Source organism: Salminus brasiliensis, chromosome 13 (genome assembly GCF_030463535.1).
Source record: "Salminus brasiliensis chromosome 13, fSalBra1.hap2, whole genome shotgun sequence".
Classification (NCBI taxonomy): Eukaryota; Metazoa; Chordata; class Actinopteri; order Characiformes; family Bryconidae; genus Salminus; species Salminus brasiliensis.
Window position 1 is genome coordinate 129,430 of NC_132890.1, and position 26,154 is coordinate 155,583.

At 42.7% G+C, this 26,154-nt stretch overlaps 1 protein-coding gene across 1 annotated transcript in view; it reads right to left on the reverse strand.

The window, feature by feature from the left end:
- Positions 1–8,686: 8,686 nt before the first annotated feature.
- The window catches only part of luzp2 (leucine zipper protein 2), a gene marked incomplete at its 5' end in the record, with an annotated part of 41,160 nt that continues 23,692 nt past the window's right edge, over positions 8,687–26,154 (reverse strand). The window contains 5 exons of the mRNA XM_072695470.1: positions 8,687–9,380; positions 11,574–11,645; positions 16,383–16,484; positions 21,480–21,647; positions 21,925–21,999. Of these exons, the coding sequence (XP_072551571.1) occupies positions 9,276–9,380; positions 11,574–11,645; positions 16,383–16,484; positions 21,480–21,647; positions 21,925–21,999 (522 nt within the window). The remainder of the gene's footprint in view (positions 9,381–11,573; positions 11,646–16,382; positions 16,485–21,479; positions 21,648–21,924; positions 22,000–26,154) is intronic.

A 26,154-nucleotide genomic window follows, 5' to 3' on the forward strand; every position in this document is an offset into this window, starting at 1 on the left:
GGCTGTCTCTGTGCTGTGATTGGGTCTGAAGGGCTGTCTCTGTGCTGTGATTGGGTCTGAAGGACTGTCTCTGTGCTGTGATTGGGTCTGAAGGACTGTCTCTGTGCTGTGATTGTGTCTGAAGGGCTGTCTCTGTGCTGTGATTGGGTCTGAAGGACTGTCTCTGTGCTGTGATTGTGTCTGAAGGGCTGTCTCTGTGCTGTGATTGTGTCTGAAGGGCTGTCTCTGTGCTGTGATTGGGTCTGAAGGACTGTCTCTGTGCTGTGATTGTGTCTGAAGGACTGTCTCTGTGCTGTGATTGGGTCTGAAGGGCTGTCTCTGTGCTGTGATTGGGTCCAAAGGACTGTCTCTGTGCTGTGATTGGGTCCAAAGGACTGTCTCTGTGCTGTGATTGGGTCTGAAGGACTGTCTCTGTGCTGTGATTGGGTCTGAAGGACTGTCTCTGTGCTGTGATTTGGTCTAAATCCAGACTGGAATTTCTCATACATGTAATTTTTACTCAGGTATAAGCAGAGTTGTTGGGCCACAGCTTTTTCTAATATCTTAGATATGAATGTTAAGTTGGAGATGGGTCTGTAATTAGACAATACACTGGGGTCAAGGTTTGGTTTCTTGATTAAAGGTTTTATGACAGCTATTTAAGGGTTTGGGGTACATGCCCAGGGCTAAGGGATGAATTTATAATATAGGGTTTCTCTTAGCCAAAAAGCATTTTTCTGTAAATGTTAATGATCAGTTAATTACTGTATTAAAACCTAGTAACTTGGATTGTTACAGTAAGATAACAGTATAAGCAGAAAAAAATAAAAAAAAATGGAACTCTTACACCTGGCATGACGTAAGATGTTTTGAGAGTGTACACAGTGTGCTAATATTTTATTCGGACAGTTCGAATGTCTGAGAGAAGTGTGGAGGATAGTCATAAAAGGATGAAGTGCATGCTGCACTGCATGCAATAATTCCCCAAATGACTCTATTGACGTGAACTTTACTTCAACTCTTATCATGAAGATACCATAAGACAAGGAAGAAGAGTGAAACACTACTGAGCGGATCTCCTGCTGCCCCCTCTTGGACTCATTATAATGGAATGGTGATCCCCAGGTTTCCAAAGCTGTAAAAAGGCTGGGGAATATCGCCATGAGGAGTGTGTATGGAGGCAGCCTCTGGCATACACAGCTCCTTACACTACTGTACATCTACCATCACTACCAGAGTCAAATACAGACAGTTTTAACAGACCCAATCGTGTAATTGCTTTTATCTACAATATTGATTACAATTCATTTAAATTGAAAGGACCTGTAGAAGTGATTTTGAGAGGGTATGTGTGCTCTATCAAAGTGGCAGAGCCAGATAGTCATCTCAACAGAACAGGTCCTTCAGTTGCTGTAGCTTCAGGGTGAGTGATAAGACCAGAAGTGCCCATATTTACATAGATGTGGTTTCACTGAAAATGAGAAGGGTTTTCAGGATTTGAAGGTTCCAGCTGAAATGGTGTATTTCTAATGAACAGATCTGTTTTGCCACTGTAGAATTACACAAGTAATTCCTAATGGCAAAGCACACTGAATTACACCAGTGAGTCCACATGGAACCGCAGCATAGCTGTGCACACAGACACTGCATTAAATGATCATTTAAAGATCAATTCAAGATCATTTAAATGTTCAGCCATGATGATATTATCAAACAGGGTTTTAATTGCTTTTTGCTTTCGCTGTCAATTCATCCTTGGCCAACTGCAGCAGCTGACGGCAGAAACTGTTTCGTCTAACAGGCTGTAAACACACTCAAGGTTGCAGTTTATAGCTGCAAATAAATGCTGTTTGGATAGAAGTGACTTTTTTCCCTGAGAAGCATAAACACAGCAATATGGCAGAAAGTAATTCTGAAGCACACCTGAGCCCAGACATGAAAAAATAATCAGTCAATCCATGAAACGCGAACACAAACAAAAGAACACTACAGCAGAATCAATTTGGGAAAGAAAAGCACTGGAAGGGAATTTCAATAATCAAAGTAGAATTAAAAAAAGAAATAATCACTTTAGCTGATATATAAAGGGTGTGTGTGTATGTTCCTACATATATATATATATATATATATATATATATATATATATATATATATATATATATATATATATGTGTGTGTGTGTGTGTGGGGGGGGGGGGGTCATGTTTTAATGCACAAAAGAAAATATAGAATAAAACAAAGAAACAAAACATACTAGAAAACAGCAACTACTCAAATTAACAGCCAGCACTACAGACAAGACACCAGGACAAGACATCAGCTGCTTAAACACAACCTGTAACCGAACTAGGACATGGAAACTGTGACCTCAAAGATCAGTAAGAAGCGTAACAAGAAGATACAGCAAACTGCTCAGTTAATGGAGCCTCTTGATTTCCTTTATTTCTCCACCAGACTCTACTTGGACATGGTCCTGTCATTCAAAAGATAATTGGTTCTGTTCTTGCTCTCGTCTTTCCCAAGGTGATGATGTGGATAAAATAGAATCATGGTGATGGCCGGGGGCAGGGGTGCTCAGTCCTAGTCCTGGAGATCTTCTGCCATGGAGAGTTTAGATCCAACATACTGAGATGCCCCTGAAGACCATCACTGCCTGGATTAAGTCTTTTAGATTAGAGCTGAGATGAACCCCTCCAGGGCTGTAGATCTTCAGGACCAGGATCGGGCGCCTCTGCCATGGAATATTTCCCCCACATATGACACTTCATTAGGGCTATAGTTTTTTATGCTATTTCATTTCACACTTGACTTTATTTATGCTTTCTCTTCTCAACTGATTCTTGTTTGCAGTAGATGAAGCACTGAAACTCATCTTCTCCCTCCAAAATTATGTTTTTACTCACACTGACCAAATAAAGAGTTGAAAATTCTACACATTATCTACATCCAAAGAGGGGGAGGGGCATTTACCCCGTCTCACTTCATGTAGCTTCTTATTAGAGAGAAAAGCGAGATTTAATACGGTACTGTCCTCCAGTGCTTATTAAATCAACCCAGCTGGAGATAACAGCCACGAGCAGCTCCAGCAGTCTCCTCCTGGATTAGGTTTCTTGCCACCATCTTTATTATCACATGATTCAGGCCCAGAAAGAGAGAGAGAGAGAGAGAGAGAGAGAGAGAGAGAGTTTTTTCCCCAATTCATTGCGAGTCTATCATATTAATTAAGACTCATACGTTCTGAGAAGATGCTCAGCAAGTGGCAGAAGTGCTGATGGTTCAGAATCGCAGCAGTTTGTGGGGATGTGGTGAAGAATAGCACTGAGGCCGACAGTCGATAGTTACTGCGCTGCCCTTAGCCCAGGAGAGGGGTTTAGCGTGGCATTAAATCAGGACTTGAAAATGATGTTTAATGGATAGCTGTCAGCTCTGAAGTCTCCTGTGATTTACACAGACGGCTAAGTGTTGACTTCAAAGGAGTTTGCTGTTTAGCAGAGCGGTGTGTGTGCCGCACTAATCCGCTGACTGTTTTACACTCTCAGTGTTTCCTGCAGCTGAGGCGTGTAGAAAATCGCAGCACTTTACAGTTTTAATACTTAAAATGAGGTTGAGGACAAGGGGTGAGGGATCAGCCCAGCCTGGAAACTGTACTTTCACTCTTTCTGCCGTGTTTTTCTAAATTCATTCATTATTTATGAGCTTCAGTGAGATAATCAGGCTGGCCAGATAGCTATGAGATGAACACCGGAGACAGTGACAGTCATGCTGAGTAACATTGCTCTATCCCTTTGCCTGGAGAGCTCCCGTACCGCCCTGCAGGCTTCAACTCTAACCCAACTCCAACACACTCCATCCAGCCAGTCAACGGTCAGCTTGGTAGATTAGGGTTGCTTCCTGCGTTTGAAGGAAATTCAGGAGCTCTACAGGTGGAGAGTTGGAGACCACTGCTTTGGAGACCACTAATGCAAGCAAAAAAAAAAGCAACCCACTCCAACATTCTTGATTTTTGATTTAGGTTACTTGTGCAGAGTGTTTCTTAGAGAAATACTAAATGTCCAAATGTTTGTAGACACCTGCTCGTTCCATGTTTCTTCCAAAATAAAAAAGGTATTAACCAGATGCTTGTTCTTCGTTCACTACAGTAGTAGCCTCTGCTCATCTTCTTCTGGCAAGGCTTTATGCTGTTGGAACATAGCTGTAAGTATTTGGTTGCACCCCACTATGAGAGCAGTGATGAGGTCAGGTACTGACATTGGATGATTAGTTCTGCCACTCCAACTCATCCCAGAGGTATTGGATGTAGCTCCATCACTCTAGTGAATGCAGCTTGAATGCCGGAGGGCTTTATACCACTCCAGCCAACATTTAATATTAGGCATGGTGGCTTTACTCTCATATGTGACTGCCAGAGAGTCCAGAGCAGCCTGTTCTATTGACAGTGCTTTTCTATAGAGATTGTACAAGCTGTGAGCCCAACCGAACCCCTGTGTCATCAGTGAGTGCAGCAGAACTAAATGAAGGAAGCATAGAAGCAGGGAAAGGGCTGGACACCCATAATTCCATTGTGTAATTAACAGCCTGCTGAAAAACAAGATGGTAGTGCAGCTAAAGCTAGCAGTTAGTTTGCTTCTGGAGTAGAGATGACACACACAAACTGTCCAGATCTCCCACGATCAGGTGACCAGTTCCAAGAAAGAGAGAAAATGCCAGAGAAAGACTGGAGTGAAGTTGTGAACAGTTGTGACTGACTGTGGTAGAAGTAGCTCCAGTCATGTAATTGAGATAAGGAGGTAAGTAGACATGTCTGGTAGCGCTGGTTAATGAGCAGGCAGCTGAGTGTTAAAGGAGGGAGGGGCAGTATGGCTAATTAGTGTGAGAGCGTTTAATTAGCTGGTGGGCTCAGATTGTGCCGAGTGCTATTTAGATGGATTATGCTGTTGACCTTTAATACCGTCAGAGCTTAGCGAATTGACTCCAGCCATAACTTCTAGAAAGCTCTGCTCACTACAAGCGAATGATGAATGATTGCAGCAAAAGGACAAAATAACGATGTCTAGGAAAGAATCGAGAGAATGAACTGTGGATTCACACATCTGTTATTATTCTAGTGTTTGTTCCCTTTTTTCACCAGTAATGATTATTAACCTAATTTATTCATATGGTATATTCATAGGTGCTTTTCACACAAATAAAATAAACTCAGCTCTAACGGTTACATTTCACACTGGTGTCACATGTGTACTGACTTAACACTGGATAAAGCTCTGTGCTAGTTTTTGAGTATCTGCAAAAATCAGATACCATCTTCAGAACCTTCAGAGGCTTAACCTGTTTTAGTGGCATGTAGATGGCCAGCAGCATATAACTCAGGTGGTTTTAAAGTTTTAGCTCATCTGTATATATATATATGCAGTAAATATGGAGTCTGCATAAGAACAGACCTGTGTGTGTATGTGTGTGTGTGATGGTTGAGGATGACCTTGTTTGAGCATTGATGTGTGATTTGATTTAGTGAAGAAGCGAAAACTCAAACTTGAGAAATGAAATTTCTGCCATGTGGCTGCAGAGGGACATTTAACGGACCATTTCATTCACAGCAGTGCGGACTGGTGTGTGTCCTTTCTCTCTTCTTTCGTTTGTACCAAGATGTGTCAACAGAGAGAATCACTCAGAGATCTAATTTGTTGTACAGAGAAAATGAACGGGTCCGCATCATAAAAAACCCAATGATTTTACTTTGGTTGTAAATGTAGTTGGTAAATATTGTATATATTGTAGACACAGTATTATAGATAGTAAGCATGCAGTATGATAGTAAGTAAAACATTAATGTAATATGAACGTAATGTGACAAATTCTCTACAGTGTATGTTGTGTGGCACAGTGGATAACCTCAGTTTCCCAGTCTGGTTGACTATGCTGTGCTACGCTAATAAGAGTCATCTCAAAACTCTCAGAACTGGTACAAAAAGCTAATTGCTAGTCCGGCCCATTCCATCAGCATGATGACTGAAGAGAGGGGAGGGAACTCTGGAGTTCAGGTGGCTTCTGCTTGTGGTAGGAAGCTAATCCCTCCCCTCTGATATCTGGAGCCAGGACTAAGAGATGGAAAGGAGGTGACGGGGTGGTGGAGGTTCTGCAGACTTGGACCTGTGAACAAAGTAGAGATGGTATTTATAGGATAGCACATCAGCGCTAATGTTGCTAATATTACAAGTGGATGGGCTCTTTTAAGAGGCACTGTATTATTGAGGAAAAGATTAGTCCCATGTTTACATAAACGCTGTGTGCATTATGCCCAAAATATCATCTCATTGAGTGTGAGTGTGTGAGTGTGTGTAAGACCAGCTTTCTGCTGCTGTGCAGTCTGTGATGTCTCAGAGTTCTGGTCTGTCTGATGACGGCCATAGCTGCTCTCAAAAACAGGCTGATGACGACCCGTTCTGCTCGGCTCGGCTGGTCTGGTCTGGTCTTGTTTACGAGATGATGGAGAAAGTTTAATGGCTATATTGAGTCATTTTCTTCCATAAATAATCTTCCTACTTTGCTTTTATCAGGATGGAACGGGGAGTGTGGCATGAGGTTTGAAGTGGGTAAAAGTAGTTTTGAGTGCATAAAGCTTTGTGAGACCGATTCCTTTGTTCTGCCACTCGTCCTCCTCCTCCAGCCCCTCCATGACTGATCAGGGGAGCAGAAGGTCTGGTTGTGTAGCTTTTAATGCACTCTGCATCTTTTCAAGGGTAGCGTAAACGCTAAGGGATTTTCTGCACCATGCTTCGGTGTGTGTACCGTTGGCACAGGCCGTCTAATTGGGTCAGGAAGGCTTTTAATCACCATCAACAATGTTAATCAACGTGGAACGGTTTGAGCACAGAAGACTGGAGTAATTAGCTGGATGCTAAATGAACGCCCTGTTGGGTGAGCACGGGGCGTGAGGGAGTAACACTCCACTTTAAAAAGTTTGTGACACATCAACCCCTCTCCCCGTGTAAATTAAATCATGCGTACGCTGCTTCTCCGCCAGGCTTTTTTAGAGAGTCTGACATTAATAAGTTTTTGATCACACCTCATTTTTATTCATGAGATTTTGAGAAAGTGCGCTTTGGAGTTAAGGCTAGCACTTATTTTTCGCAGTATGTTGAGAGGCAGAGAGGCTGCAGGTAAATTGGCTGTTCCCAAACTGAATGACTTTGTCTCTCGCAGCCTTGGCTTCACGAGCGGCAATGTGAGAGGGTTATTAGGTGAGAGAGCAGTAGATCAGAGGAAGCGCTGATGCACATTTCCTTCAGTGCAGCAATTTATCAGGGATTCCTCCAGATGATCTCACGTTAAAGACAACAACAAAGCGCATCAGGTGCAAATGATCCTCAATTACCGTGTTTTGGTCCGGCGTGCGTCTGAACGTTTCCCCCGATGGAGTTTCTCTTTGGGCAGAATGCTGTCACTATTGACAGAGAAAGCCAGAGCGTTCTTCATTAGCGCCATTTCTACATTTACTCCAGACCATAACTGTGTATATAACGTCAGGCCAGGGAGCTGCAGAGCTGCGGGTGTGAAGTTTCAGAACAACCACTCATTATCTTCAACCCTACTTCCGCCGTCTCATTAAGGCATCTCCGGCAAAGCTACCTTGATGCTTTTTGAAGGAAAACTTCAAAACTTCTGCACAACTGAAGTTGAATGTTGACAAAAAGCAGAGAAAGCAACCTGCTCGGAGCTTCGTGACAAGGTTCCCCGCTGAAGCCGTTTGCTATGAAGAGATTTGGGTAATTGACATTGTGCTGTAACATCTGCATAATGAATTCCCCACAGTCACCAAAGGCGCTAATGAAGGCAGACGTGGCTTGAAACAAAAGGGGGAATACAGGGACATGCAGGAACAGTGATGAGGCTCATTCTCTTTTTTTCACAAATAACCATTTATTCTTCACACATTTAGCGAAAATCACGGTTTATTGAAAGGACACAAGAAAGTAGAGAAACTGAGACATGTACAGTAGCAGTAGATTAAGTACTCAGTGCATGGCACATCATTCTCAGGGAGACGACTCACTGTGAGTCGGGTTTTTCTCTTTAACTCTGGCACCGAAAGCTCCGAAATATTCAACGGTGAAAGTTGGCCAGCCAACTCCAGTTACTAATACTTCAGAATATGGAGGGCGAGTAAATTAACCTTTGCTACACCACGCGGAGACCGAACCTTCACCGCCTGGCTCTTGACGGTGCTCTTCCTGCTCAGTTTGGGACGTCATTTTTAGCACTGAAAGTTCTGGGCCTGCGTTCACAAAGCAACCGACACCAGGAGCGCTCATACGCGGTGCCGGGCGCCAGCTTCATCTACTGACCCAACAGCAGCACTCCTGCTCTGAGAGGCTTCGTGAATACGCCTCTGGTCTTCCGATGCCAGACCAGAAAGTATTCTCAAACTACAAACATCACAACTCAAAGAAAGTTTGTGTCCTCAATTTTGGAGAAATAAAACAGATAACAAAGAAAGGAACAGTTAGAAAAGAAACGACCAGAACCATTTTTACCTCAAAATCAAACCCTAAAAGTCTAGAGTGCATGCCGTTGTACTATGCTGTTGGATTCATCGAGAAAGATCAGAATTGTACGTAGGGGATTCCTTTTCTACAATAGCAGTGTTACATACAGCAAGTATGTTTGTGTGTGTGTGTGTGTTTATGAGTGCACTGAAAAGAAACAGTGCTCAGGATTTAAGTGATTTAATGTGTTCCTCTGCACATGAAGGTTACACGTGTTACACACAAACCCTCGTATCTCCAGAACGTTGTCTTGCACGTTGCGCTTTCTGCAGTCTGTCCTGTGCTGTAGTGTTTTTGTTGCACCTGTTCTGGAAATCATTTCACTGTTTGTACAGAGCTGAAATGACAGTAAAAGCCTCCTGACTCAACTTGATCAGCTGCTTTTCAGTCAGTTTGGAACATTTCTATTGATCATCATGAAGTTCTGATACAGTATAAAGAACTACTGCCAGATTCACATTATGGAGAAAAGTGAGGAATGACAGAAATGGAGATTTATGGAGGTATTTTTTAGGACGGAGACATTTTCTTCTTGTGAAATCACCTGACACATCTGAACCAATGAAATCCAAAGCACTGCTTCTTTCCATGACAGGAATGTGTGTGTGTGTGTGTGTGTGTGTGTGTGTGTGTTTGTGTGTGTGTGTGTTTGTGTGTGTGTGTGCCTATATGCTCTGTGAGTGAGAGATAGGGGGTCTTAAACTGATCTGGCTTCATCTCTACCATGCAGAAGATCTGCTAACTCAGTGTCTCTTAGTTGTGTTTGTCCATGTGTGTTTTTTCCAGGGCGCTCTCTGTCTTGCCGTTGTCTGCCGGCGTCCGTGCCCTGCCGTGTCCACTGCTCTCTGGGGTCCTGGGCTGCGGGACAGAAGAGCGAGAGGCGGAGGTGTCACAGGTTAGAGGAAGGAAGGAAGCGGATTTAAAGAGCACACAGGGATGCAGCTGTTCCCCCGTTTCTGAGATGTCTGTTCATTCAGGATGATTTTTGGCCGTAAGGCTGACACACCGCCTCGTACGGGCCGTCACTGCAGGGCCCAGATATCGATCTGACCAAACAGAGTATGATGGAGAAGGCTCTAAGCTTAGCAGGGCTTGACATTTCATTCGGTTAAATAGGGAGGAGAGAGATAATAAGAGCTCAGTGTTCCCTTTATACGTTGTAGCTATAGCTGATGATGATGAAAGCATGATGTCATTTATTAATGCTATTTATTACTCAAACAAAAAGCACATTTATCTGTTATATACTTTTAGAATTATCTGAACTTTGAACTGAAGAAGGTGCTGTTGTGCATTTTGCCTTTTTTATGTCTTGTTGTTAAAACAACATTTAGAATCTTTATTAACTTGGATCTAATTAGAACTGTCCAGAGGTCAGTCTGGAGTTAGTCTCCTAATCCCATTCCTCTAGCCCCCACCCCCCCTGTAGAAGCTCCAGATCTCATCAGAACAGATGCAGCTGAACATAAATCCAGTAAAAAGGAGAAACAAGAGCTTCTCATTCTGAAGAAAGAAAGTAGTGAGATCTTGTCGGTGAGCTAGTCTGAAGAACAGAGCTCGGTTCCTCCAGGGTTCTCCTGGACGCCCCCCAGTCCAGCCAGCACAGCGTGGAGGATGTGTTCAACTCCATCATCAGCAGCAGCAGCAGCAGCAGCTCACCTGATTTACCATCATTAAGCCCTGATTTACCATCAAACCAGGTGTTGATCTGAGGAGAACTCTAAATAATACTAGACTCCATGAGGAGAACTTTGGAGATGTTCTAATGATGAACACAGTGATGGAGAACCTCCTCCACTTTCTGTAGGAGTGTTATTATTAGTGTTTATTCTAATATCAGTGATTTACTGAGGAGATAAAGTCTCACTAATCAGATCAGCAGCTGTTTATTGTAATTTTCACAGGGGACTAAAACCTGCTCAGGACTGTGTGTAATTACATAATTGTGTTGAATTAGTGAAGCAGAGCGAAAGTAATAACCTTTGATTTCTAAGGATTAAGCTGGATTCATTTCACTAGAGGAGATTCGACTGTTATTGGTGGGGATTCAGGGTAGCTGGTTGTGAGGTGTTGAATCTACTTCTATTACAGAGGGAGATCTGTTCAGCTGCTCAGCCACTACAGATCCGTTCAGTTACTTTCACTGTGCATGTACGGCCTCTATGGTTTAATCCAGTCGTATTGTCTTAGAGAAGAATTCAAATATGATATTAGCGAGTCTTGGTCAAGAACAGTCATCGGCATAGAATTGACACTACACCAAAGGTCTTTAAACCTGGACTCTGAATCTGGTCTCCAGGTCTGTATTTTGGATTCACTGAAGATTAGGTGAACTGTAGATTTTACTGATGACACTTAGTGTCATCGTTTCCAGTAAGGGCTAAATTCATGATTTGAAGCTCTCTGCATGTCGCTGGAGCGACTAAAGACCATTCACTATTAACTATTAGTAGATCTCCTTTCGTCCTACCAGGATGCAAGAGGGAAGGCTAGAACACGCTTCTTCTAAACCACAAGAAGAACCACTGCGTCTTTAAAACTGCTTCAGAAACATTAATACTCGCTTCACATACAGAAATGTGTCCTTTACGTCAGCATGGATGTTAAGGAATAGATCCACTAGAGGGCAGTTCAGAGTCAAACGTTTCTGACAACAAACATGGTGACGGCGGAGGAGGAGGTCGTCATAAAGTACTTACTACAACAAAGGCTGCGGAGGCAGCGGGGTAAACGGAGGCGTCTGTGAGGCCAAAATCTTCATTTCTGCCTGAGTTTATTCTCCGTCATGTTCGTAAAGCAGTGGCTGCGTTTGGCCTTAACCGTTAACTGAGCATTATTACAGCGTCAGCGGGCAGCTATAGGTCTGCCAGAAGAATGGTGGGTAATAATGCTCCCTGAGACTTTTAGACATCATCAGAACAAACTAGTCCTAGTCTCCCAGGGATGGGGCTCCAGGAACAGTCTCGCTAGCTTAATTTTTCAAAGGCGTTCTCCATTTCAGCCCAGTCATGGGGTCAATTACTGCATTAAGGTCAATGGTGCAACACTCACCTGGTTGTGGCTAATCTTTGTTTTCTCCACAGATGTTCTCTCAGTCTGATTCTGGAAACACTCCGCCCCCACCTGAGGAGAAATCCTAATTTTAGAAAGGACACTGGAAGGTGTGTCTGCACACGAGCTGCTGAGTTATGCTCTGCACGTACCCCCATCTACCCTATCCACCATTTCATCAAGAACTTCTACCACCCAGCTGCTGGAGGTGGGTTTATAATTACGGAGTGGAGATGTTTCTGCTGCTGCACAATTTATCAGCCCCTGTTTATCAGTGGAGATGGACCATCACCGGACCAGGTGGTGGACTATCCTCCATGCAGCAGTGATCGTGACATGGTAGTGGGGGTGGCGCTGGTATGAGGGAATCAGGAAGAGCAGAACTGCTGTTTTTACACATTGTGTATAGCGACACAATTCTGGCCACTTTATTAGAAAGCCCTACCTTTGCTTCTGTACAGTTTGAGACTGAAGGCCATCTGTTGGTGCAACTTATTTAGCCACTTCTGTCTGGCTCGGGATTCGAATGCGACCCCCAGGCCATAGTGGTAGCGCAAAATCAAGGGCGTTTCTGATAAAGTGGCCAGTGAGTGAGTATTTAAGGGATCAGAGCAGATCTACAGTGTTTAGTTGGAAAATTAGTTTGATTGAATTTGTGACAGAGCAGGTTTACAGCTCCTGTATGTACTGTATACATTAAATACGCTGATGTGATTATTACTCATTGTGTGTGTGTGTGTGTGTGTGTTTTACACCACAGCCTCTTTTCTGAGTGAGCACATATGTAGGGTGAAATGAATCAGTAATGCTGAATTTAGCTGTTTGCTGTTTACTCCCCAAAAGCCGTGCCTGAGCTCCGGTGATTATACAGCTTTGCATATAAACAGATTAATGGCGGCGCTCCGGGAACGCCGTGTTTTAAGGGATCGCTTCAGATGCTGTATTAACACCTTCCAAACAAGCCGGAGAGATTTCCCTTAACACACCACTTACTGAACACTCTCTCAGGTGAGGTTCAGGTGTTTTGGGTAAGTTTAAGATTAAAGGAACTGAATATACTGTTTATCCTTTATACACACACACACACACACACACAGACACACACACACAGATACACACACACACACACACACACACACACACAGTCACACACAGACACCCTCAGATTCCAGAGGAAAGTGAGTGAGTGGGGTGCGGATCTCCGGCCTGCAGAGGCAGGATATATCATTGCAGTAAAAGAACTGAGAGGAACCCTGTATACGGTTCTCCTCTCGCTCGCCCCGCCTCGCTGAGTCTGTCTGCTTCCTCAGTTCTACAGCAAATAGGATGAACTGTTGGCTTGTTTGGCTCCTCTGTTCCGACTTGCCTGTGAATAAGATGCAAAATTCAGCTCCGTTCATTAAAGATAAAACAGCACTGGCGCGAACTCTCTCTCTCTCTCTCTCTATCTCTCTCTACCTCCCTCTCTCTCTCTCTCTCTCTCTCTCTCTCTCTCTCTCTCTTCCCCTCTCTCTCTATCTCTCTCTACCTCCCTCTCTTTCTCTCTCTCTCTCTCTCTCTCTCTCTCTCTCTCTCTTCCCCTCTCTCTCTATCTCTCTCTACCTCCCTCTCTTTCTCGCTCTCTCTCTCTCTATCTCTACCTCCCTCTCTCTACGTACCTCTCTCTGTCACTGGACTCCACCCTGTAGTCCTGCCACAGTGATTTCATCAGTACCATCAGCATGACAGAGCTTTTTCATTAAAAGGGGATCTTCATGACAGGTGATCCACACAGGGGGCAAGCGAGGCTCCTTGTGCTGAAGGTGAGTGAAGGTGAAGGTTTGGAGGACGTGCTCGTCCTCAGTGTCCCCGCTCTCTCTAGTTCTCTTCTAAGTCTGTTTCACACATTCCCTCTCTCTCTGTTAACACACACACACACTCACACACATTAGACCCCCCCCCCTACACACACACACACACGCGCAGTTCTGTCAGTGTGGGTGATGAGCAGATGTCAGCAGTGAGATTAATCTGCTTTGGGCTGCCGTCCTGATCTCCACTCTCTCTCTCACTATCTGTACTCTGACACACTGTTACAGGTTCCCAACATCTTCTCCTGTCCTGTTCCAAACCTTCCCAACCAGGGAATCTCACACACACACACACACACACACACACACACACACACACTGTCAGCCCGATATGCTGCGTATTAGTCAACATGATGACAAATCAGAGTCCTAAAAAGCTGGAGCACGCTAGACTCTCCATTCCACACCAGCGTCTTCATGTAAGTGAGGTTCAGCATGACGAGGCTTCCAGCCAACATCCATCATCTGCTCCACCACATCAGATCCGTCAGAATGATCAATTCTGTTCTGTTTATTTTGTTGTTTTATTTTAAACCACACTGATGAAGGGAGGTGCCTACCTGAAGACCTCTGTAATAAGTGTACGGATGAAGGGGGTGGGGTGGGCTGGGTGTAGGTATTAGGCGTGGGGTCTGTAGGTGTTTCTGTACGTCTGACTACTTGGTGGTTGAGACAATGGACCATGAGACATAATGTTATACTGTGCTTCTGGATCCGTGTCAAGCCAGTATCAGACTGTCCTGATCACAGCAACATTAAAGTGTAAAGTAGTTGGTGGGTGAGGTGGGCGCAACCCAGCAATTATTCTGTAACAAACATGACTGAGGTAAAAAACTGCTCTACCCCTATCAACATCTAGAGTTGATCAAAAAGCATCAGAGTGAACCGGATCAAGTTCACAAGGATTTTTCCCCACTGTAATTATTTAGGTGTTGCCTGCAGTTACCGATTAGCAATCCTTAGGGTGTAATAAAAGTCACAGAGCATAAGGAGTTAATTAAAATTCCCTTGGCCAGATTCTAAGCATTCTACGTAAATCAGAGTTTATAGATGTGCACAAGATCTGAAATGTCTACAGAATAATATCCAAGTGTTTGGATCTCCCAGTGAGCTCTGCTGGATCAACTGTGAGGACATGGAAGCTGCATCAGCACTGCCCAGACAAGACCCACCCTCAAAACTCAGAGTCAAGAAGAGGCCAACTATCACAGAGCTTAAAGGCTGAGGCCGGATAAGGGGGAAAACCAGTCAGCCACCCAGATTAAAAGACGTCTAGAATGAAGCCATAACTGAACAAAATCAACATCAAAGCACATCTAGAGTTGATCAAAAAGCATCAGAGTGAACCGAGTGAAATGAGATTTTGTGGTTAGGTGAGACAAAGATTGAGCTTTTGGGCCAAATACTATGTGTGGCATAAACCCAACACTGCTCACACTTCCCCAAACAAACACCAGCCCCAAAGTGAAACATGGTGGTGGCAGCATCATGCTGTTTCTAAGATTAGATATCTTACAGGGTGCAAAATGCAGAGAGTCTGCTGAAAATCTAAAATATAAAAAACTTAAAGCAGGACAAAGATCCCAAACACACCCCAAACATACATATAATATCATCCAATCAGGCTGAAAAACCTGGAGCAGAACTGCAGGAGGAAAGATCAAAAACCCTCCCAGACACAGCAGAGCTGTTAGAACCTCACCCTAGCTCACTTACAGCTGATACTGCAGCTAAAGGTGCCTCTACCCCGCCCTGGTCTGAGGAGGTTTGATATTTATGCACACTGCATTTTTCAGCAATTATTTTATTTATTATTTTATATACAAACTACTAGTTATAACGTGATTAAGATGAATAAACTATAGAGGAGATTTTAGGTTTTTTACGGATTGCACATTGTTAACCACAGGCCTGTGTCTGGTGATAGTTTCTGCAGTAGTGCCCCTTAGTTTCCCACCAGTTTATTTAAACAAAACATAGCAACACACCAGTGTTCCCACATAGCAACGGGACATAGATTTCTTTACATGCAGGGTGAATTAATATTCCACATTAATACAACATTTATTCCAACATTTACAAACAGTGCTGCAGGCATGAACGAAAGCCTGAGTCTGTTTAATCCAGTGTGCATTTTAGCACAGTCTCAGATCACAGCGTTGGGTTTCACTGCAGAACAAACAGTTTCAGGTAAACTCATGTCTCAGCTCTCATACAGCAGAGCAAGCAAGCCATTTCAACCAGCCTCGGGCGAAATGGCTTTAGAGAAGGAGCTAAACATGAAGCTGGTTTCTGATTCGCCCGTGTCTGATTCAGTATTTCTGTTCCACCTTAAAAGGTGCTGCAGGTTCTTTCTGGGGCTGAGCTCTGTTTCAGGTCACTGCTGCATCATTAAAGCTGGGATGGAAAATTTGAACAAGGAGCCAATTTTAAGCCCTGTAGGATAAAGTTCATGCAAATGTCCCAAATTCTAGTCTTACTGAACTATGGAATACAGAACCTGCTGTGTCAATGTATTTGACAAATCTTCAGTTCACCACCATCACTGTGCTCAGTTCCACAGCCAATTCAGTGCCAGTTACTTTCTCAGAATTGCTGTCCAGTAATATGATGTAGGATCCACTGCTTCTAGACTTTCACTGCAGGAACAACTAACAGTAATCACCAGTTGAAGCTTCTGTTACCAGTGCAGGCCATGTTAATAATACACTACATTTACACAGTTTCTCTCAATCTACAAAAACCCTTAATACTGCAGGGGTCCCAACAAATCTGCTGAGTAAAAGCTTCAGCATAGTCAAAGCTGCTCTGGAAGGAAAGGGACTGATATTTAGAGCAGAGCAGCTAATGGTTTGTGATGCCAGGAGATGCGCTGAGACTCAATGAACATATTAGCTGCTCCATTTGGGCCAATGGGTCAGCATAGGGCCATTAGAGTGTAATAGCAGTAAAGATTTACCTTTACCATCTGGCAGTCCTTGACTCCTGAAGGATCTCTCCTCATTACCTCCACATTCACGGGCAATTTACTTGTTGTGATTCTGGGAACTTTTGGGATGTCCTTAAAAGAAAAAAACAGAAAGAAATAATGTAATGTGTGTGTGTGTGTGTGTGTGTGTGTGTGTGTGTGTGTGTGTGTGTGTGTGTGTGAGAGAGAGAGAGAGAGAGAGAGAGAGAGAGAGAGAGAGAGAGATAAAACAGTAATAACATTTGCTTTAAAGCCTTTCCATGTTTAACTAAAGGTCTAAAGTCAACATAGTTTTTCCATTTGCAGCCACTGTTAGAGACGGTGTGTTCCCTTCACCATCATCACACAGACAGGTGTGCCTCGTTTAGAGGAGGAGAGTTTTAAGACTCTCCAGACCCAAAGAAATAAAGCACAAAAACCTGCACACCAGCCAGGAGAGAAGAGAAAGGACAAGACCTGGAAGAACAGATACTGGCAAAATAAGAACAGTTGAAGTCACGCTTTAATTGCTGTTAATTTAGTTTTTTCATTTAATTTATTTAACATGCAATTGTAATTTTGCTTTAATCCTACATAGCACACGAGAAAAGAACCTGAAAAGCCAATATTCTCAAAAGTGTTCCAAATAGACTTCAGTAATATCACGCTGCTGCAGAATCATTTAATTTCTTATGAGGATTAAAGACCTATTGTGGAAATTCAACTAACAAAAGCTGCTTCAGAAAACCCACAGGAGGGAGAAGGAGGCCCTACAACACAACTGTACTTTCATAACGGAGTAAATTGCCAAACTTTTACACAAGAATTTATCCATTTGTTCCAAGACCTTGTGTCAACTCTCTGCCTACCCGTTTAATTCATATGCATGCCTAGAAGGTTCCAGCGAAGGCTCTCTTGCATAAGCACCCTTATAGTGGTTCTTCAGAAAGGCTGCATCCAACTCTTTTAACAGATTTTATTCCACAAATGCCTGACTGGCCAGCTTGAGATGTGAGGTGTGAAGTAACACCTCTTCTTTCTCCTCTGCAGAAAGACCTACTAGACCTATTCCTCTTATACATGGCAAAGTATACTTGAAACATTTCCAGATGAACTCATCTGAACTTCAACAACTGCTACAAATTATATGTAATGACTCTTTAGAGTAGCTGTGTCTACGCTAAAAGAATTTTGGGCATTCAAGCTCCAAATCATTGGATTTCACTGATTGCTGGTTAGTCACCTGTCATTTTAAGAATCACTTTACCATCACAGTGCCTTCACATATTGTACATGAGAGCAATAAGCCACAATAGACCCTGTATTGTAGTGATCACCACTTCACCACTGTGGGCCTAATCACTACCCTTGGCAGGTGCCCTCCGAGGTGCTGAAACTGCATGTAGCCACATGGTTCAGCATCCAGTCTGTATAGTGCCCTACATCTCCACATGCAGGACGGCACAGTTGAACGCCCTATGACTGGATTCCACTGATGATCAGCAGCTGCCACTTGGGAAGAGGGAGGATAAAAAGACCCCCATCCACACCACTGCCATAATGTGGGTGAGTTGCAGTACAGTGAATCCCACTAATACTCACACATTTTCCCCTCTCATCTCTCCGGAGGATTGTGTCCTTCTCTGCTGGTGTACCAATCTGCACACTCTCCCTTCCTTCCTACTTTCTACTAAACAAAGGTTAGACTGTTTCTTGCCTGGACTGTTCTTGGTGTCTGCGGCACTTAAGTTAAGCCCAGTCTGGGATCTTTTAATCTCTTACACACTGGTAGAGGCAGTATAGTGATAATTGATCATTTTAGAGTGCTTACAGATTTCAAAACCAGAATGATTAATTATATAATTTATGGTTTATACAATCTTTTAGGTAAAGAGGGCTGAGCGCCTAGCTGTACTGGCCAAAACACAAAGAAGATAAATAGTCAGATAACAGGCCTTAAACTCCGAGCAGACTGGCTCAACCGCTGCCCCGGGGAGAGCAATAGTAATCCAGTTAGTTCTGCTTTAGTGAATAAAAGGAAATGTGATGCCCTTATTGTTTCTCCATTACAAGGTGTGTGATATTGATCGTAAGACCAGAATCGGCCTCTGTTACGTCATGGACTCTAGAACCCTGTCTAGAGTAAACAATGGCCAAAGGGATCTGTTCCAGACCATTCCTCTGACACAAACAGAATAAGACTTCTGTAGAGTAAATGACTTAAAACGAGTAAAAAACACATCCTGAAAAAGACATACTGACCAGATATATATTTTTGCAGGGAAATTTCATGAACCTCCACATAATGTTGAGATAATCCAGGTAAGGGTTTTCACAGAAATATAGATCATTAAACCGTAGGCCGGGAATATTTAGGATCCTTTACAGCAGACAGTAGTGATGCAGTGAGACTGTGATGCAGTATGTAGAGGTGCAGATGGCATTGTGGACTATCACACACATCCTGATAGAGCTTCAGAAGTGTTTGCTTTACATATGAACACATCTAACACACATCTAAAATACACTTCATCTCTAGGGAGTCTAAAGCGCAGTGCCAACACGCTGTTTCTTGTCGGACTGTAGAAGTGTGTTATCCGTAACTCAGGTATTTGTTCCAACTCCTGATTTAGCTAATTAGCTTAGCTCCTTGGTTCAAAACACAAGCTAATTAGCGCATGTTTGGAACAAATACCTTCAGGGTATGCTGAAGTATGATTACTTTGATTCTCTATATGTTTTAATTGCAGGTCAAATGGCTTTTAATTAGGATCCGGTAGAGTCTAACTCAATTAAACTGGAAGAAGCAGAAGTTTAAAAAAGCTAACTTTTAAAATTCTCATCATCCATCACAAAGAGCATTTAGTGAGTTCTTTAACAAGGACATTTCCAAGGTCATCTCTGCCCACCGGGAATCTTCTGATGGCGCTGCAATTGGTTGAGATACAGAGGTCATATCTTGACATCTAAAGCCATTACTTTCGACATGCCCAGGAGATGTGCTCCGAGTGCATTCCTGAGTTCTCGTATCGCCTGCAGTGCAGAAACGCTGCTCACAGATAACTTTAATTTATACATAATGCTGCCAGTCTTACATAAATAAACATTTCACAATATGGAACAACCTCTCAAAAATATTGATAAAAGTTACATGGCATAGTTAAAGGCCACAAGAGCTCACTCCTCTGAGAGCTTGTTAAATATGAAACAACTTCCACTCCAAACCCACTCTTCCCTAAATCCTCACGCTTATGAATGTTTCACTAGCAGGAGATTGTGTGTGCAGGCTAAGAGTGTAGGTTTATCATTGCTGGTTGCTGGAGCTTAGGCCTCATTACACTCTCACAAGAGAGAGTAGAGCCGTGTAGATCTCTGAAAGAATACTAAACACTGATGCTTAATCCACTTTAACCCACAGGAAAGTGAAGGCTGAAGATCTGTGAGTAAAAGAAAACCCACAGAGAAATTTATCCACAATAAGATGATGCACAATTGGCCAGTCAGTCATTTAAGCCACAGGAAAAATATTTCTATTGATTCATTGAATATAAAAACTTTTCTTGCTTTCTTTCTTGAGTTTTTTTTTTATGAGAAAATGTACAGAACTCTTATTAAGTAATTCATGGCCTCTTTAATGCAGGGGAGCAATTAAAACCATAAAAGGATCACAGATTCTTTGTTGAGCAGTAATTATAACCCTATTCCCTCATTTCTTTGAACATGTAAACATTTCAGAGCAGAAGCCCGGTTTAGAAGTCAGCTATCATGTCATCTGTTCACGCCATGTGAACAATACTGAAGTATTTGAGGAGCAGAATTGGAGCTGGAGTGATGAACATCCTCTGAAGGTTTGAGTTGATGTTCTTTTTATGTTTTCTGACGTTGTTCTGAAGAGACGCCTGGGTTAAGGACAGAGCCATTGGAGCACAGTTAAAAGGAGGTGCTGTGTGCTTTGGGTAACATCAAGCTTCCCAGCAGGACATTTTCTACAGAGGCAACGAGGCTTCTGGCGCCATCGCGGAGGAAATCCTGCTGCCAGTCACACCCTTTCACACCGGTACAGTAAACACAACTGTGCAGTACTGTCATTGTCTTGGTCTTAATCACTGCACTGTGTAGACACGTCACCTGTCCACGTTTACCTGCAGTGCCCTGACTGACCCTCAAGAGCGTTCCTCACGGCCAGTGACAATCTCACATACCCCACTGCAGTGTCACCATATTGGATTTCCACTTGCCTTCTGAAAAGCCCTTAATTCTTTAGTCACTGCATATGTAATACTTATTGGTTGATTATAATGTCTGATTAGCATTACAGCACAAAAATTGACCTATCAATCCTCCACTCACAAAAGCAATAAATGAACGAGCTGTACAGAACCTTTGCTAAAATCAGTTCAACCTTATAAGAAACTGTATTTCAGTTATATTTATGTTTTATTCATATTTTAATAAGATAACTTTACTGTAATGTTTCTGGTGGTAAAAAATGTGTAGGTTTACAACCTGTCTAATTTCAGTGTGAGATTTGTTGCAGTTGGATAATGTAGTGGATTAAGCCCTGAACACATACAACCACTCAGACTATGTAAATAAAGCCCTGCTTGGATCTTCTGGATTTGCGTGTTGTTTGCCAGAAGACCCTGAGGTATCTGTGCCCAATGCTTCTATGAGAAAAGCCACAAAAAGGATATGATGGAATATTTACCCACATGCTGATTCACATGGGATTAATATAAGCTGAGGTTTTATTTACAGCTCGTTTAAAAGCTCGGAACTTTCAGTTCATAAAAAATGACTGACATGGCGCTTTCTGACTCCACCTCCTCATGTAAAACTAATCCTGTCCCAAAAGGCCTTGGCCTTGGGCAAAACTTGAGAGGAGGTTGGTGTATAGAGAGTGTTGGTAGTTGGTAGTTAATGTAACCAACGAGTTAAACGTAGCTCAGCGTACATTTCAGCAGGCACCATCTTTTAGTAGCATCTGGATTTAATATTACATCTGAAAGCTCAGCTGCTGAGAACATGAGGGGCAAGATTCATGCAGGAACAAAATCCCAGGGCAAATTTCTACCTTCTGGACCTGAATGTGCCACCTTCATACCCTACCTTGGCATGTGGTTGCTGAAAGGTGACTCTTGAATTGTTGACCAGGGGAGAGTATCTCATCAGGTGAGTGGGTGTGGCGGGCAGTCTGTGTAAACTGGCCGTCTGGCTGTGTAGGACAGATGAGAAGCAGATATGGACGGTGTCCTTCAGGGCCTTCAGCTGTGACTCCTAAATCAAGTTAAAATGAAAGAGCAGGTGAGAACCTCGAGCAGTACTAACTAACGTTCTCTCCTCATTTCCAGCACTTTCTGAAATGGTGTTTCACCTCTAACTGATTTTTTTTGTCTGTCCTTCTTTAAATAGTAAAAATCCCTGAATCATAAAGATAATAGAATTCTATCCTCTGCGCTGAACACTGCAGTCAGTTGAAAGACAGCTGTGGAAGTCTATCTAAGGACACACTGACCCTAAAGATGGACTTATGTCTTATCAGCTTCTTTCTCACCTTGTCCAAAGCTGCTTTCTCCAGCTCTTCTTTGGCGACTCGCAGCTTGTTCTCCAGGTCCATAAGCTGCTGACCCTTAACAGAATATAATATAATTATTAGAGCACTTCACTCTATCAAGTTGGGCTTGGTCATTTATTCTGTTTTATTTTTAACTCTGGCTGCAGTTAATGCCTTTAGCAGCATGGCTTGGGATTCGTACTTGCGACCCCCGGAGCTTAGCGGTAGCGCATTAGACCGCTGAGCCACAGACCTGGCTTATTGCTCTCTTACTCGCCCATGTTTAGCAAGACTCGCTACTGGTAATCAGACTGCGTTTGGTGCTTCTCATCAGAAACACTATGGGCCCTATCTTAGACCCTGCGCAAGGCGTGTCGTGATGCTCATTGCTATCTTACAGCCCACCAACAGTCTATCTTCGCGCCGGTGGGAGTGGTGGCCTCAAAATGATGTGTGTTCAGGTCAGTTTCTGGTTATTGAAATCTTGGCAATGGAAAACACAAGTGCGCCACTGAAATAACCTAGAAATCTAACCTGCAGAAATCTACAGTCAGACGTTCAGGGACGTACAAGCCCACAGCGCAAGCCCACAGCGCAAGCCCACAGCGCATGTCAGTTAGCAACCTTGCAACTACATCAACAATAAACAAATAACATTATTAGGCGAGACGCTCCACCACTCCTGTGTACTTTGCCAGACCGAGCGCGATGCGCCACTGAAATAGCAACCCGCCAAAGTCAGACCGCACCTGATCTTAAAGAGAATGGCGAGTGACACGCTGATTGGCTGACGGCTCACATAAAGATTGCTAAAATGGGGCCCTGTGTGTCTTTGTTTCTGTATTTGAAGATGTCAGCTTTACATTGTGTGGCTTATTTCATGATGAATGGAACAATACAAATGGTTCAGGATTAACAGGAATATAAAAAAGTGACACATTGTTCAGATGCCTTGATTGACTGTTATACACTGTTGTAAGCTCTGATATGAGTATCAGTTGCTGACGTTTCTTGGAATAAGATTTTCTTGTTTAGAAAAGAAAGGCTCAGCACACAGCATTCAAACTGTGTGTGTGTGTGTGTGTGTGTGTGTGTAACACAGGTCACCAACTGAAAAAGAGAGTTTTCTATTTCTCTTCTCATTAGCATGCTCTTGGACACCAGCGACTCTGACGGCGATCCCCAAAGAAAATCAGCAACAGATTCAGAAGAACTGATTATGTTTCATTTCTTGTGAAAAGCTGTGGAACTGGACGAGCTGTGGAGGAGAGACTGTATTTTAAACAGAGCTGTTTTATTATTTTAGTAACGCTGAGATTATTATAAGATCATATTGATTCTAATTTATTACAGACACCTCAAATTCACCAGAGTGCTAATAATTCCAGCCATAAGCAGAAATGATCAGAGCTTCAAGTCAGACTGAGGTTGGATTTGTCAATTTTATTTTATATGAATCTCGATTTAACTGAGACTTTGTTAGAAAGGATAAGTACAGTGATCAGATTGGAGATTAGAGAATGTGTTTAATAATTGTTTTGAGGTTGAGGTTTTCTTTTTGATCATTGGATGAAATTCCAGAGATTAGTTCAAAAACCTTTTGTATAACTCTGAAAATGTCAGAGAATGAATAAATTAATAAATTAATAATAATAATTAATAATAAGTAATAATAATAATTAATAATAAGTATTGAGTTTAATAAATTAAACTCAATACTAGATTTATTATTACTAAGAAACTTTAAGAGGTTTCCACACAGAATGTAAGAATTAGCGTAAATGAATAAAACAGCTTATCAGCTAAGTTCTCCTCTGACCTCTACAGAAGCTATATTCTTCATAAATATGATCATGTTGGAATAATAATAGGAAATAGTTTGAGATCAGTTTTGCGGAGGCAAACTAAATGATTTGATGTGACATATCTGTCCTACAGCGCCACCACCAGGGTATTAAGGGTCTTCTTAAAACATGCACTCCACTGTTTAATGTGTTTTAGCAGAGAACCAGAACTTGTGAACAGATGGGCTGAAAGACAGACAGACAGACAGACAGGTGAACAGAGCGATCACTTTAGAAAAAACACTTCAAAGAAATCAATGCAATCAACTCTTTAAAACGACTCCATTAAACTCAGCAATCAGGTGGGAGATGAGAGCTCAGTGAAGAACCTTCAACATCACGTCTGCAATGCTCTCAGAGTCAGTTTTACAGAAAGTACTGAAGTATGCCGTACTTTAATAAAGGTGGAGTATTGATCAGTGAACTGCACTAATCTTCATTACCGCGAGAGCATGCACTCATAATCAGCTTATTTCAGGATTATTACGACAGCTGACCGCACCTCGCTTCCCTGACCCTGATGGCTGAGTTCAGGGTGGAACAGATCATGGAGATGCTGCACACTCCATAAGTCCATTATAATAATCTTCTGAAATGTGGCCTGTGCTGGCTGCTGAACCCGAGAGAGCAGAGCGCACTGACATTTATTAAACACCCACTGAATATCACAGCAGCAGCGGCTACTCCTCTACACCTGCTCAGGCCCGCACGGCCCGCTGTCGGTGCTGCACGTCCTCGGCGCTGTAAACGTGCTCTGCTGCGTCTGACTTCAGCAGTCTGACGGACTCTGGGGGAGCTCTGATTAAAAGCTCTGCTCTGGGAAAGAGGCAGGCAGGGCTTCTCGCCCGGAAGGGTGAAATGTTTAAACCTGTGCACAGCGTCCTCTCCGGCCGGAGGAAAATCGATAGAGGAGTCATAACAGATCAAGCAAATTCAAACATCAGAATCTTATTACACTGTCACTCCCAGCAGCCTCTGCTGCTAAACACCTCCATGAAAAACACATGAGTACACACACTGCAGGTACACACACACACACAGATTAGAGTTAGATTAGAACTGCGGTTTAGATCAGGGTTAGATTAGAACTGCGGTTTAGATCAGGGTTAGATTACAACTGTGGTTTAGATCAGGGTTAGATTACAACTGTGGTTTAGATCAGGGTTAGATTACAACTGCGGTTTAGATCAGGGTTAGATTACAACTGCGGTTTAGATCAGGGTTAGATTACAACTGCAGTTTAGATCAGGGTTAGATTACAACTGCAGTTTAGATCAGGGTTAGATTAGAACTGCGGTTTAGATCAGGGTTAGATTACAACTGTGATTTAGATCAGGGTTAGATTAGAACTGCGGTTTAGATCAGGGTTAGATTAGAACTGTGGTTTAGATCAGGGTTAGATTAGAACTGTGGTTTAGATCAGGGTTAGATTAGAACTGCGGTTTAGATCAGGGTTAGATCACAACTGCAGTTTAGATCAGGGTTAGATTAGAACTGCGGTTTAGATCAGGGTTAGATTAGAACTGTGATTTAGATCAGGGTTAGATTACAACTGCAGTTTAGATCAGGGTTAGATTAGAACTGCGGTTTAGATCAGGGTTAGATTAGAACTGTGATTTAGATCAGGGTTAGATTACAACTGCAGTTTAGATCAGGGTTAGATCACAACTGCAGTTTAGATCAGGGTTAGATTAGAACTGTGATTTAGATCAGGGTTAGATTACAACTGCAGTTTAGATCAGGGTTAGATTAGAACTGCGGTTTAGATCAGGGTTAGATTACAACTGTGATTTAGATTAGGGTTAGATTAGAACTGCGGTTTAGATCAGGGTTAGATTAGAACTGTGATTTAGATTAGGGTTAGATTACAACTGCAGTTTAGATTAGGGTTAGATTAGAACTGCTGATGAGAAGACGGACAGTTCTGGCAGACTTGCAGACTTAATGACTTTGGTTTGTTTTCAGTCAGTTTTACTGTAATTACAGCCGAATATGGAACAGCACTAATTACTCATTAGCTCTGCAAATTCACAGCAGCAATTAATGCTCAGAACATCACCACCCACCTGACCTTTAACAGCTTCTGATGGTTTTCCTCACATGCACACTTCCCAACCCTACTGAATCACAACTCTACTGATTCCCAACTCTACTGAATCACAACCCTACTGAATCACAACTCTACTGATTCCCAACTCTACTGAATCACAACTCTACTGATTCCCAACTCTACTGAATCACAACCCTACTGAATCACAACTCTACTGATTCCCAACTCTACTGAATCACAACTCTACTGATTCCCAACTCTACTGAATCACAACTCTACTGATTCCCAACCCTACTTATTCACAACTCTACTGAATCACAACCATACTGATTCCCA